Source organism: Otolemur garnettii, unplaced genomic scaffold (assembly GCF_000181295.1).
Source record: "Otolemur garnettii isolate 467f Iridium unplaced genomic scaffold, OtoGar3 scaffold00035, whole genome shotgun sequence".
Classification (NCBI taxonomy): Eukaryota; Metazoa; Chordata; class Mammalia; order Primates; family Galagidae; genus Otolemur; species Otolemur garnettii.
The window spans coordinates 3,034,137-3,049,583 of NW_003852430.1; the positions used below are offsets into that span (position 1 = coordinate 3,034,137).

The 15,447-nt window shown below is 36.0% G+C and overlaps 1 protein-coding gene across 1 annotated transcript in view; it reads left to right on the forward strand.

Annotated features, from left to right (window-relative positions):
• The first annotated feature begins 8,579 nt into the window (after nucleotides 1–8,579).
• Nucleotides 8,580–15,447, forward strand: part of TINAG (tubulointerstitial nephritis antigen) — an 80,852-nt gene continuing 73,984 nt past the window's right edge. Inside the window, exon 1 of the mRNA XM_012805047.1 lies at nucleotides 8,580–8,934. Coding sequence (XP_012660501.1) covers nucleotides 8,580–8,934 — 355 coding nt within the window. The remainder of the gene's footprint in view (nucleotides 8,935–15,447) is intronic.

A 15,447-nucleotide genomic window follows, 5' to 3' on the forward strand; every position in this document is an offset into this window, starting at 1 on the left:
TGTCCGGAGCTCAGAGCTCTTTGCATACCAGTTCCTTCACTGAAGATTCACATTGTCAGCAGAGGGTTTTTGGTTTTGTTTATGTTATGTGCAATTCCTCTTTGGCATGGTGAAGTTGAAGGTCTATGACTGATGGTTTCATCAAGACTTTGCAAAATGGGAAAAAGCAGATCTCCCCCACCCCGCCCCATAAAACACTGCATTGTTACTTAAAGAAAAAGGAATTGTTGAGAGAGTAAAAACAACTGACTCACATTCCTCTTCATTTCTCAAATCCATACGATGTTCTTGTCATTCAAGTTCCAAAATGATCTGGCCCTTACCAGCTTTTCAAACAGACTGTGTGTTAGAGTCTTTTTCTCAGTCTGTTACCCAAAGTGCAACACTTGTCTCCAAGGCAGCATTAGAAGAATAAGAACAATTGATTTGAAGAGAAGGAAAGAGAAGGTTATTGATTTGCTGGCAGGTGAAGAGGCTGTCAGACTACTGTTTGAAAATATCAACATCCCACATCTGAGCAAAAGTACAGAGCTTTTAAAGGGGATGGCTCTGATTAACCCCACTTGGGCTAAAGTAATTATGACCTCCACCCCGATTCATTTCACCTACTGTGGCACAAACAACAGAGAGCACTCCGCTGCCTCTTCTGACCACTGGCCTGGGGCAGGGATATAGTTTTTAGTTCCCAAAAATGGTAAAGGGGATTTTGAAGAGACAAATAACATTTTTATCCTTTTGTCAGATACTTTTCTCTGTTACAAGTCTAGAAATTCTATTTTCTAATTTACATGGCAAATATGCTACTTACTCTTTAAGATTCAAACAAAATGTCATTTTCTTGGTATTATTTTCTCTAATTCCACAAGGAAAGATTCAGTATTCTTTTTTTTTGTTCTCTTGTTAAACCCTCTACATATCCCAATAATAACACTTATTAAGGCTTGTTGCAATTATTTCTTTACAAGTTATCTTTCCCAGCTATAATGTGTTGGTCTTTAAGAATTAGGATCTTGTCAGGCACAAATGTAATTCTAGAGCTTGGTAAAAAAAAATTAAAAAAAAGGAAAAGCAAGGAAAAGAATTAGGATCTTGTTTCATTAATCTGTGTATCCTGAGAATCTGGCACAGTGCCTGAGATACACTTACAGTTGAATATATGTTTTCTGAACAAAAGAATAGGTGAATAAAACTAACTTTTCTCAAAGCATTCTACTATCAGAAACAAGCTAAGAGTATGCGATAGTGTGTGTATTATTTTCAAGTACCTCTCATGACACAAAACACTAACTACAAATTTTTATCAACTATTTTGCATTCCTCCTTGTTTCCTGCTTAAATACATTTAGATTAGAATGTTGGTCTGTAAAGAAAACTTTGTTCTTATAGGTACAACTTTTTCTCCCTACATCTTTTTTCTATTAAATTTTTTCCCATTGCAGTCTTTTGCTATCTTCTCTGCCTTCATGGATTTTCTTTTGTTGCTATTATTGTTTTGGTTTCTTTTGGGATTTTGTCATTATGAAGTTCGAATAGCTCCTACCCAGTCTACATGGAGGCAAAGAAATGGCAACATAATCTCTATGGGAGGCCCTTGAACCAGGGTGGAGATAGGATGGGAAGTGAAAGGAGGCTTGCTTTTGTTAGGGCCTCTTTTTCTCTTCCTTCAGTCTTAAATGGATGTATTGTCTTGGCCCATTAGAAGTTTTCCTTGGTGCTTGATTATTTAGATCAAATATTCTCTCCAGGCCGTCTCAATCAGCAAATGCACACTACACAAATTACCATATCATGCAGTTTGATGTGGAGTAATAAGAAATGGAAAATGATGTTGAAATTGCTATTGCAAAAAGAGTAAAAAACAAGAGAAAAGTAGAGCCCAAAGTACCTATTCACTTATAATGACAGGTTAGAAGGTCTTGAGTAAAATTTCCAAAAGACTTGACTTGGGACCAGCATCCTCTTTCCATTTTGTAGATCTTTTAAGTTTTTAATTATTCTTTTAATTTTCTCTGTGATACATAATTAGAGACCAAATCTACATTAACTGGTAAGCTTCTATAGAAAAGTGGTGTTTCATGGTAATGTTTTTATAAAACACAACCAATCAATGAAAAACTCCTTGATTCTTCTCTGCTTCTCTACCCCTACTTCCCATCCCCCTCTCATACCATTCCTATCCTAGGAATCCCTGGGTTGGAAAGGATTTGGAAAGATTATTCAAATAATATCAGGGGCTAAATTCAGACTTCAGACAGAAGGGTTGGGTGAACCTTTAGACAGAAAGGGAGGAAGGGGCAGGGAAGTGCTTGCTGATCTTAGTGTCAAACAGTCCTCATCAGCCAATGTCACCTTGCTTAGTTACTTGAGCAAGTAAAACCTAAAATAGGGATGTAAAACCTTTCTGTAAAACCTAAAAGAGGGATGACAGTTATACTCTACCATCACAGACTGTTGCAATGATCATATGAAAAACACACACTTATATTCTTATGTGACACAGACATATACATATCTAGATACTGATGTATATTATAATTATGTATAAAATGCTCCAGTTTCTCTCTGTAGCTTAATGCTACAGAAAATTTCCTTTATGTCTCATTGTAGCTTAATGCTTTCAGAAAATTTCCTTTATGTCTCATTGAAATTCCTTATTCTGAAATTTGAATTAGTTCACTGAAGTGGAAATAGAAAACGGTAACCAACATGTAAGGAAAAAGCACTGGGTTCTCAGCCGATCTATCCCTGCCCATTCCTTGCCACCCCAACTGGTCCTTCTTATCAACTTGCAATATCATCGTAGATCTCTCATCAAAATGAAGAGAACAGGCCCCCATTCCCCAAAGTGAACTAATATTATTTAAGTTATCTTACCAAAGAATGCTTACTACCAAAGTAAATTTTTGCTGACCCTGTAATTTAAAATATTAAATTTGTAGTGATAGTATATAAGCCAACCAGATCAATTATTTTCAGCAAGAGCTTCCTGGTCTCTCCCTCTCTCTCTCTCTCTCTCAACACTTTGCACTACTTTGAAAAAGGAGCTATGTCATGTCCCAACAAAACCACAGAGCAGGTAAAATGGTTGTGGTAGAATATGATATTACCTCTTTCAAGTTTATATTTTGCATATTTAAATATACTAGAAAGTGCCAATTGTAAACATGTAAAATGTAAACTACAATCCACTGTGTGTTTTCATAGCATCCAGCTAAGATCTTGTTTGGGTGAGGTAATTGGATCAACTTCATTCTTCCCAAGGTAAAATCAGAATTGCTGCTGACTTCCTCCATTGTTCCTTGAGCAGAGGACGTAGTAACAGTAATCATCGGAAGAGGAAATGCAGCACCTTTCTTCTCATCTGAAATATAGCTCATTCAAGGAGAATAGTCAAACTGGAGGAGGGTGTGACATGATGAACTCTAACCTTTCTAGTCATACTTGCACTGTACCCAAATTTTTTGAGGGTGGCACTCCTAGTATATATGTACTGCTATCATTAGTTAATATCTCAAAGCAACCACTTGTTGGAAATTTATCTGATGAATCTTTAGGTAAATCCAAATTTTTCTGGTTTCTTGTTAGTTCCTTTCTTAAAATAATTTTTTTTTTTTACCTTAACCTGGGTTTATCTACAGTGACATTGCCATTTTCGGCTAGCTAATTCTCTATTGCAAGCTCTGCAGTGTGCATTCTAGGACGTTTAGCAACATCTCTATCCTCTACCTGCTAGCTGCCTGTAGCATCTCCCCATTAAGACTATCTCCAGACATACTAAACTTACTGTGAAGGGAAGGGTCATCACCTATTAAGAACCACTAGTTGAAAGAAGTACAAATATGTCATTCCAATGTGAAGTGTTTTTGCAGGGATTTTAAAAAGCTTGTGTCTATATCAGCAGATATACTTAGCAGACACAGATAAAATGCTATATTTAGCCATGTGCTGTACACACATCAGCAGGAATACCCATGTCAATCCCTCTCACTATAGTGTTCTCATTCTGACCTCAGGATATGGGTGATGTTGATGTGGCTATCAGAGAGAGCACATATAAGGATAGAGGGAGGGAAGTTCTTATATGTCGTCTCCTTAGATAGTATTTAAAGGCTACTTCCACTTTGGATATGCCCCACAAAGCAAAAATAAAAAATTAAATTATATTGAACTAGAAAGTTTCTGCATAGCAAAGAAAACAACAGTGAAGAGGCAACAGGTGCATTGGAGAATATATTTACAAACCATACATTTGATAAGGAGTTAATATCCAAGATATTTTTTACAAAAACCCTTTCCAATAATGAACTCAATAGCAAGAAAACAACCATATTAAAATATAGGCAATAGACTTCAATGGGCATTCCTCAGAACAAAACAAAACAACATAATAACCCCCCAAAATATGACACCCAAGTGTTCAACAAGTACATGAAAAAAATATTCAATATTAGTCATCAAGGAAATTCAAATTAAAACTATAATGAAATATCACCTCTCTATTGTTAGAGTGGCTATTATCAAAAGGACAAAAGATAACAAGTGTTGGTAAAGATTTGGATAAAAGTAAATTTTATATTGTTGATGGAAATGTAAATTAGTACAGTCATTATAGAAAATAAAACCAAATATCTCTCTAAGAGTTCTACTTCAAATAAAGTAGAACCTCCATGGTTGATCACTTCCCTACATGAACTGTCTCCTTATGGTGACTTAATTTTCATGTAGCACACCTCCTAGGTGAAGGTCTCAACTACAACTAGGACTTTACCCTACAAATGCAAACAATGTAACCTAATCGTTTATACCCACATATTAATCTGAAATTTAAAAAGAGAAAAAAAACCAATAAAAATTAAAAAATAACAATAAAGCAAATAAAGATAATACAGTATTATAGTAATTTGTGTAACATTTACAATGTATTAGGTATTATAAGTAATCTACAGATGCAAATACCATACTATTTTATATAAGGGGCTTAGACAACCACAGGTTTTGGTATCTGCAGGAGTCCTAGAACCAATTCTACACACACACCAGGAAACAACTGTATCATGTCCTTGAAAATTGTTAATGGAGTAGATTTTAAGTCTACTTTAAAAAATGTCTGAAAAAGCAAAGATAAAAATGTGGGATAATGCATACTTTGGTTAGCTTCATTTAGCCGTCCTAAAATGCATACATATTTTGAAACACCAAGTCATGTGCCATAAATTAAATTCAAAGCCATAGCTTTGAATTATCAATTAAGTATAAATAAAATAAAGGCTGCTTCTGGATCAAAGGTGTTAATTCTTCAACACCCTGGCTTGTTATGCTGCGTGTGGAAGAGGGGATGGATGTACTGGCCAATAAACACTCCACGTAGTTGGATTTCCAGCCATCTTGTACCAACATGGTAACGATGGGGGGAATATGGGTGGGGTGACAGCAGTCTGTGCTGCAGCTTTACTAACAAACTAAAGGAATTGGATAATAGAGAGATTTAAGATGTATGGGACCTACAAGGCAAGGCCAATAAAATAAATGGTGGAAGACTAAAAAGCATCAATGAGAGAATTTATGAGATGAAATGACACCTTATATTCTGAGTCTGGAAGGAAGGTGAAAAGATGGCTGCCAGTGTAAGTACATTTGTGAGTTTGATGACAGGGAAGTGTGAGATTGACTTTTGCTATCTTTGTTTTCTTGGTAACCTCTTAGAGAAGGTTATTTCTAGAAAGTGATGGAGTAAATTGTAAAATAAAGGAGATTTATGTATAATAGTCACTAAGGGAAAGGAAAGACAAATTAAAGAAATATGAGAACATTTAAGAGATCAACTAAGACCAAAACAATCCAAAATTCTATGGTAGCACCAATCATATGGTGTAGTAAATCATCTCCAGTATGACTCAGTGAAAAGGTATAGGGACTAAATGAAAATTGCAGGATTGACTCATTTATTGACTAAGTATGTACTGAATGCCTACTATGTTTTATCTCTAGGTCATGGACTTTTCTAGAAGCTGGAGATAAAACAATGAAAAGAAGAGAAAAAATTCCCTGATCTTGTAGGGCTTATATTCTAGAAGGGAAATGCAGAGAACACATCAGGCCAATGAATACAATTATAGTATGTTAGTCAGAAGTACAGAGAATGAAAATGAGGAGTGCTGGGGCAGAAGAAAAAATTTTACTTTAGATAGGGAGTGTGGGAAAGATCTCTCTGAGGTGTCATTAAAAAAGAAGACTAGAAAGAGATGAAGTCGTGTGAATATCTGGGAAAGGATGTTTCAGGCAGATGGGACAGCAAGTGGGAAGGTGCTAAGACAGGAGTGTTCCCGGTGCGTCTGAGCAATGGCAAGAAATTTTCTCAGATGACTGTACCAATATACTCTGGGAGTAAAATGATATAAATTAAGGTCAACGAGATAGCAAGGTTGGGGGTCCTGGGATAGGGTCTTGTAGCCCATGGCTTTTAAGTTGATTGAGGTTTGGAAGTTTGAGGTAAGATGAGGTTTGAGGACTGGGCAGAGAGAAGAGTTGAAAAGGTTAGTGAAAGCATATTTCAAATAATCACTGACTGGGAAAGGAAGAAAGGGAGTCCAGGAGTAAGCAGGTAAATGAGGGACATTATTCAGACAGGAATAATGAGGAGAGAATAAAAGCATAGCAGACAGAGGAGGAAGTTTTTAGGTTGGGGTATATTTATTAATGATAATTAGTACATGAGATATGGTAAATTCTTTGTGTCGTTATGTCATTTAAATTTCCACTCATCTAATAAATATTAGATAAATATTTAGGCAATAAATATTATTATCCAAATTTTACAGATAAGAAAACTAAAGTGCAGAGAGAGTAAATCACTGTCTCAAAGACAAACCGCTAGCCAGAGATAGAACTAGGATTTGAATTCCATTAATCTAACTCATACTTCTGTTCTCTTTCTTAGCCCCTGAATTTATTGAAGTGTTTTCGACAAATAATAATTTGTGTGTGTTTAAGGCATACAACTTGGTGTTTTGACGTTCATATACACAGTACAATAATCACCAGAATCAAGCTCATGAACCTACCCACCACCTCACATAGTTTCCATTTTCTCTTTCTTCTCTGTCTGTTACTCTTTCTCTTTATGTCTTCCTTCCCTCTCTTTACTTTTTTGGTGCCACTCACTTAAGATCTACCCTCTTTGAATGCTGCAGAAGATGCATGTATGATAAGGCTGGACACAGTCCATGGCAGTTGGATGTTAGGAGGCCATTGGCATAAGTAGGCGTTAATGTAGACAGTAGTTTAGTGACTCCAGATAGCAAAGAAGTGAAGTCAGCAGGTGTGGGATTGAAGAGACAAGTGGATTATGAGTAGTGAAACTAAGGATGTAGAATTTAAAAAGGAGAAAGACTAAGGTGGTTTATAGCCTGAGGGGAAGATGCTGTAAGAATGTGACACAATGGAGATGAAGGTGTGAGTTGAACAGAATATGGAGCAAGGTCAGGGAACAAGTTGAAGGGTTGGAATGATGAGATAGCCTTGGAGAGGAAGACCCTCATTTGTATAGAAAAGTAACTGAGGACCAGAGAAGTAAATGGTGAACTCAAAGTCATGGAGCCAATTAAACAGTGGCTTGGGACAAAAGTCCAGGTTTCTGATTGCAAAGACAGGGCTTTTCCACTAGTCTTCCAAACCTCTCTTGCTGACTCATCGTCTGCTGCTTACTTACCCTTAATCCACAGGGAGTTATTGCAGTTAATGAATAAATCCAGTATGGCAAACCTGCTGTAAATGCACAGCTCTGCAGAAACTCTAAGACATCTTGACCTTTGAGTTTCCTTTACAACTCCCTCCCCACACTGCTCATTAGCACCCTGTGTTGACTTTTCTTGACTATAAACTGCTGTCCCATTGAAGGTTTCCACATTGATGCTAACTAGGGACTCAGGGGGAGAGAACTAAGGTCACCCTTAGGGAATTTCTAGCTGAATGAGGCTCCACTAAGCTTTGAAATCAAAAAGCTTCTGGTAGGTAAATGGAGTACAGATGGGAAATCAAGCCAGTCTGTGACCGGGCATGATTTAGAGCAACTGTTATTGATATGACAGATCCTAGGAGGCAGCCTCATGAGAGCGTGGATTTTAGCTGCAGTGCAAGTAGGTGAAATGAATCATTATGTTTTTGACTTTCGAATTTCCTGCACCTTGCCAGTGGTTATTACAACAGTAATTTGGGCCATGTATATTCCAGGGAGGCTTTTGGTTTAAGAATCTAAACTTTCTTAAGGGAGAAGGAATATTCAATGTATCTTTATGTATTATTTTGAGGATGATGCAGGACTTTTATATTATATGAAATATTTTAGATTTTTAACTGTGAAGGAACAATAGTAGTCTATTTCTAATATTTGTCTTGAGCAAACTTTGAAATTCTTGATTAATGTTTAACCACAAGAAATATGCTCAGTTCAAGTAAAGAATCAGTTTCAGGGTTCAGACTGAGGTGTCTTGATGATTAGAATTCCAGCTCCCAGGAGGAGCCTCCAAGGCTAAGGGTATTAGATATAGCAGATAGTAGAAACTGTACCCTACATACAGAGAATGTGGACCGGATATAAGATCTTGATCTTCTCTTATTTAACTACAGAAATTTGGATGGAGGAGCAGTATTTATCTCAAAGAAAAGTTGACTTAGAAGCTTATTTTGCTAGAAACCACACCATGTTAGAAGGTAGTCGACTCAAAAGAGCCATTTTCCAAGGGCAATACTGTAGAAATTTTGGCTGTTGTGAAGACAGAGATGATGGCTGTGTCACTCAGTTCTATGAGGTGAATGCATTGTGTTACTGTGATAAATTCTGTGAAAGGGAAAATTCTGATTGCTGTCCTGATTACAAATCCTTTTGCCGTGAAGAGAAAGAATGGCCTCCTCACACACTGTCGTGGTACCCAGAAGGTAGGCTTGGGGAAAATGGTTATGTGTTACCTTGTTGCATAATAACAAAATCTGACAAACTTTCTATTTTTCTTCTTTCTTTTTTTCCTTCTTTCCATGAAATGAAAATGAGTATTATTATTGCTAAGATACAGTTTTGGACTGCCTAAGTGCTTTGGTTTGGATGCAAGGTGTCAGTACCTTCAGGAAAGTTCTGATCTGATAGCTCTGATTACTGGTCTGGATTTTGCTTTGAACACTCCATTCAGCTTATACAAGAATGATTTAACTCTTGTCTTCCTTTTCTTTCCATCCCTCCCTCCTTCTCTTCTTTCCTCCCTCTCTCACTTATTTTCTTCCTTTCTCCTTTCCTCCATCCATTTCCTTCCTTCCTTCCTTCCAAATGTATTCGCATCATAACTCTTAAGCCTTTTTTGAGTGTAATCTCTTAAGAGAATGTCATGAAAATTACAAGCCTGCTCATCTGAAGATTTATTTACTATTTTGTGGGGCTAAAGGAATCCTTAGCATTAGACTCATTGGTATAGCAATGTCATTAAAACTAAGACAGAAGCAAAATAAAGTCCATTACCCTTCCTGCCTAAGCAATACCAAATAGATGCTTCATGTCTATTTTTGGTTTGTTTTGACAGTCTGAGGATGTTAAAATAATCAAGAGGAAAGGAGAGTTTCATATAGAATAGTTGAAAACTCTAAGGTTGAGTGTTTAAATATGACATAAGGAGAGTGGTGTATTTACTATATTGGTCTAATTATAGGAGGATGGCTACTGATTTTGAGCAATTAATATAACCAAGCTCTAGAATAAAAACAACAAAACAAAACCCTGCAAATAAACTTAGATGAGACTTTTATTTTTCTGTCTCTCATTTTATCGAATCTCCTCAGCAGAAATTGAGGGTTAATCAATGCCCTGTCACACTACTAGAAATGGGTGATGATGACCAGAAAGTACAGTTAGAGGGAAATTTAAGATAAACTAGGGACTGAGAATCTTTATTTCAAAATCTGCATTTCATTCAAAATTAGGATGCCATTGCTTTAATTTTTAATAATACCATCTTCTTTGTAAAATCAAGAATGTGTTTCTTTCAAACACATATGTATTATTTTAAAATTTTCCACAAAATTGCTATTTATCCAAGGCCTTTCCTTTTTAACAATAAATAGCTCAGCAAATGTTTATTTAATCCTACAAAGTGGCAGATGCTATTATAGAAATGAGAGATCTAGTCATTCATCAAAAATTATTCCTTGAGTATCTCTGCTGTGCCAGGCATTGTACTTAGGGCTGGGGACACCGTGGAGAAAAAAAAAAGACAAGCTCTTGATTCCATGAAAATCACAGTCAAGTTTGTGGGAGAAGGGTGGAATATATTTAACAAATTTGCTGTACAATTGCAAATTATGCAAAACATGGATGTCTATTAGATTTCCTACTATTTAACAAAGAGATCCTTGTTAAGGCTTTAAAAGAAAAAAAAAATCTAAATGAAGCATTCGGAAGAAAAGAAATAAAATCTTTATTTGTAGACAACATGATGATCCACATAGAAAACAAAAAATGAAACCAGAAGGAAATAGCATTAGTAAGAATTAGAAACATCTAAACCTGAGACATTTTCATTTAAAAGTTCAGATTTTTAGGTACTTGTGAAAGCTCTGGCAATCCTGAGCTCATGGGTCTTACATGACAACCATCAGTTGGAAGTAAATTTTGGATATCCCCTTTTGGTACCACTTGTATTTTCCATTTTGTCCTATGCTCCATCTCTTGCTATTTTCTCCCTGAGATAGTTCTCACATTTATTGATGGAGGTCAGTCTGTCTGTAGGTTCGGTCAGCAGAGCTCCTTCTTGTTGTACAAAATAGACACAACTGTGCCTGGAAACCCTAAGTCACTCAGTGTTGTATTTACTTTGGCTTTGAAAGAAGATGATTTCTATTAAAATGGAAGCATTTCCATTTTTGGTTGAACTGCCCTGTTTTGTCCTGTTGGTATGATCATTAAAGAACTGGTGAAGTTAAAGAACATGCTGATAACATACTGACAACAGGATGATGACACATAGGGCATCACAAAGAGCCCCAGGCCCAGGATCAGTTAGAGATCATGTCCCTGATGGGCACATAGTTTCTCACAGGATTGGGCCCTGCAGTCAGGGGAAATTCACCTTTTAGGGAACCTTGCACAACAGATACTTAACAGGTAGACTTCTCTATAGCATACCCTATGTAGCATGCTTTTCTTTCTTTCCTTCTTTCTTTCTTTCTTTTTTTTTTTTTGTTAAATCATAGTTATGTACATTAATGAAATTATGGGGTACAATGTGCTGGTTTTATATACAATTTGAAATACTTGCATCAAACTGGTTAACTGTGTACACCATGGAATATTAACCAGCCTTAAAAAAAGATGGAGACATTACATCTTTCATGTTTACATGAACAGAGCTGGAACACATTCTTCTTAGCAAAGTATCTCAAGAATGGAAGAAAAAGTATCCAATGTACTCAGCCCTGCTATGAAGACAATTTATAAAACCCATACTTTCAAATGAAAGCTATAACCCAACTATAGTGCAAGTTAAATCTACTAAGAGTAGCATGCTGTTCATTGGCTTACTTAACCTACGGTGTCTTCTCCTACTAGGAGAATAGGCTCGGCACCTGTAGTACAGTGGTTATGGCACAGGTTCAAACCCGGCACAAGCCTGCTGATCAACAATGACAACAGCAGCATCATCAACAACAAAAAATAGCTGGGCGTTGTGACAGATGCCTGTAATCCCAGCTTCTTGGGAGGCTGAGGCAAGAGAATTTCTTGAGCCCAAGAGTTTGAGGTTGCTGTGAGCTGTGATGCCATGCCATTTTACCGAGGGTAACATAGTGAGACTGTGTCTCAAAAGAAAAAAAAAAAACAGGAGAATCACTTTATGTCAATTATATAGAAAGCTTCTTGGATTAAGTGTGGTAGTTTATTTATTGGATAAAAAAATTACTATGCCATGAAGAATAAGTTGCTTAGTATAAATAAACACTGGTTGAATTTAGATTGAATTGCCTAGCTATGTTTTGTTAAATTAATATTAACAAATATTAATTTGTTATATAATATTAACATATTATTTGTTAAATTAAATATTAATTTTATTCCCATACCATTTGAAAGAATAAAAATATTTTCAAAACCATGATTTTTTTCCTATATCAAGTAGTTTTAAAAGATATTTATAAAGTACTATTATTTATCCATATTTTCAATAAGCAGTTCATACCTTCTTTCAGAAGTTGGCAGCTTAACAAAAGTAATTGATAGTATTTAAAGCTTATTATGTATCCATCACATGGTAAGCATTGAGAGTGATATGAAAAAAGTATTTCTAGGACTCTAGAAACTTATGATCTATATGAGTAAGAAGATTATTGCACGTGAGCAATATGCCACCTGTGGAGTCAATGTGGCCAGTACCATAATCCCACATTCTCAACTGGAAAGTTGGGTACATTAAAATAGTTAATACCTGTTTAATAAATGCGAATACTCTGTACCAGAGAAGACTGCATAAGATTGGAGACAGCCCTAGTTAACGTACACATTTTTAACATAAACAATATTTTGCCTGGATTTGCTGGGTCATTAGAGACCAGGTTCCTTCTAGCTTTGTGCTCCACCATTGCTAGCACACGACCTTTTATTCAGGATTCAATTTGGCTTCTCATGCCCTCAAAATCATATTGAAGACCCACTCAAAGAAATGACAAAGGGAAGATATGGTCCCTGTATAGTAAGGAGACATCCTAGAGTACAGAAGTGGACATCTCTGGCCAGAACAGTAACACGGCCATGCCAATGGTCAAGAGAGGTTGAGCACCAAAATTTGATTTGCTTTGTTTTGCTTAGCTATGTGGTGATGTGCTAGCTATAAATTGGGTTCTACTGTACACAAAAAGTAGGAAATGATACTGGTAACAATCAACATCCTCTGACACAAATGAAGAATGCAGAATAATCTAAAAACACAGGGACTCTCTACATGTCTGCCTTTTGATGAATGTTATTATTGTTATCAGTTTAATATTAGCATGAGTCTTAATATCATAGTATTAAACTATCATATTTTTAATGTGCTAAAATGCATCTGAGCTTTCCTTATTAAGAAATAGAGCCTCTTCACAAAAGGAGTTGGCTGCTACTTCTTCAATATTCAGTTTTGCCTGAGAACTAGAATGTTGTTAAGACTGTAATTTAAGGTCACATTTTAGGTAGAACTTAGGTTCCAGATATATTTTTTACCCAATTCATTATAGAGAGAAGCAATTAATCATTTTATTTAGTAGGGAAAAGTTCACATTAGACTGTAACTATTTTCACAAAGATCATTTTTTTTTTGTTTTTATATTGCTTTGGAAAGTAACTGCTTAAAAAGAAGAATGCTATGCAGTATTAAAATTGTGGACAATTAATGACAATAAAAAGTCATTGGCATTTATTTGTACTATTTTTGCCTGTATAAAGCAACTTGGAGATGCTGTATTTTTTATTCACTGATCAATTAGGTATTATTTTTCAATGATCTAAGTACATGGAGTTATCTAGTCCTTTTGACTGTGTCTTTAAATCAATGACTTAAAACTACGTACTTTATCCTAAGGATTAAAAAATATGTCCCTTTACGATAAATTAAGAAGAGGATATATTGGTAAATCTCTTCCTTTGTTTTTTTTTTTTTTCAACCCATATCTGGGTAATATCCAGGAATTGGAGGATTTCAAACGTCAGCTACCGAAAATCTAAAATAGAATTTGAAACAGAGCCAGGGTGGATTCTCTAGACATACTCTTTTGGTGTAGCAGATATTAAGGAAACAGTCTAGTATGCCATCTGTTGTGAGCAGACTTGGGCTAATTTGATTATGCACAGTATGTTTGCATTCGTAAAAAATGTATGCAAACCACTGACACATCTGATTTGGATAAGGGTTATTTACTCTTTCACAACCTCCTTAACCATATAATAATGAAATTAAGTCGGAGTCTAAACTCTGCCACACATACTGACTATTATAAAAATCTGACACAAACTAATTCATTCAACCTCTGTAAGCTTTAGGAAGTCTCGGCTTCCTGGCCTTTGAGGTGTTGCCACATCTACATGTGTGAAAAATTCACTGGCGGCACATATGAAAATATTACAGAGGTAGGATTCTGCTACCCTTACAGTGGGCATCAGGCAATGATAAATGTTCCTACCCAGTTGGCTGGAGGACAAAGATCAATCCTAGGACAGGAGGCCTATGAGCACAGGCTTCTGAACTTAAGAGATACATCTAAACTGTACAAGAGTGACGTGTGACTTTGAAATATTTTAGCTAAACACAAATTAAATGCTATTAATTTAACCAAAGACAGCTGATAACTTATCTCCATTATGCTGATTAATAAGCCACTGATTTAACGAATGAAAGCCCAATTCTGACATTTATTATACTAATACTCTAGTGTTGATCAAAATACGGATAAAGGAAGCACTGGGAGCAGCTCAGAATGAATGCTACTGACCACCCCTGGGGCACGATTCCTGATTAGAGCAAGTAACTGCCTTTACTACAGCACAGTTCAGACTAGCACAGACATTTATAACACACCTTGGTGAAGTATTTAAAAATAAATTACAGATATTATGTCACATATTGTTCTCAATCGATGAGACCAACTATTTCACTCTCTAAATATATGATTTGGTTAATTCTGCATTAAAGGTTGTTAAAGTTGCAAAACTCCCTTAATTTTGGTAGCAATTAATTTTTGTTTTATTATATATTTTTATTTATTTTATTTTGGTCAAGATGCTACCAAGTGTAACCAATAGTAATATTAATAGTAATTGCGTAACCAATTTACTAACTTACTCTGAAGTGCTTCAGATATATTTTACTGGGAAAATAAGCTACCAGGCAAGAATCCTCCCATATCTCTCCCAGCAGTTTTTGGATTACCTCTATAAGGGTTATGCTAACATTGAATAGACTCCCCCTCTTGAGCTCTGAGTCCCATCTTCTATAGTCTCAAGATCTTTACCCTTAAAATTCTCTCTCTCGGCATCACTTTTTTTCTTCTCTCCTGACTTAACTTTGCAAAATGCATTTTTGTCTCTCAACTTTAAAAAGGGCCTCCTTTAACTTCATGTCCAGTAAACATCCCATGTCCTTCTTCCTTCTAATGGTGAAATATCTGAAAGAAAAAATTTGCTTTCTTATTTCCATATCTCCCATCAACCCATTCCTACAGGATGTCACTCTCTGCTACTTCAAGGAGATCTCTGGGCAGCGTCACTGGCCACGCCCACATTACTAAATGCAGTATTCAGATATCTGCTTTCTTATCCTTGGCCTCTCACCAATACTGTCCACAGCTGATCGTCTTGTGTGTATGAAATACCTTTCTACCCTGCTTTTCTTGACAGCATCCACTCCTGAATTCCCTGCTTCTTTTATTATTATTATTTCTTAT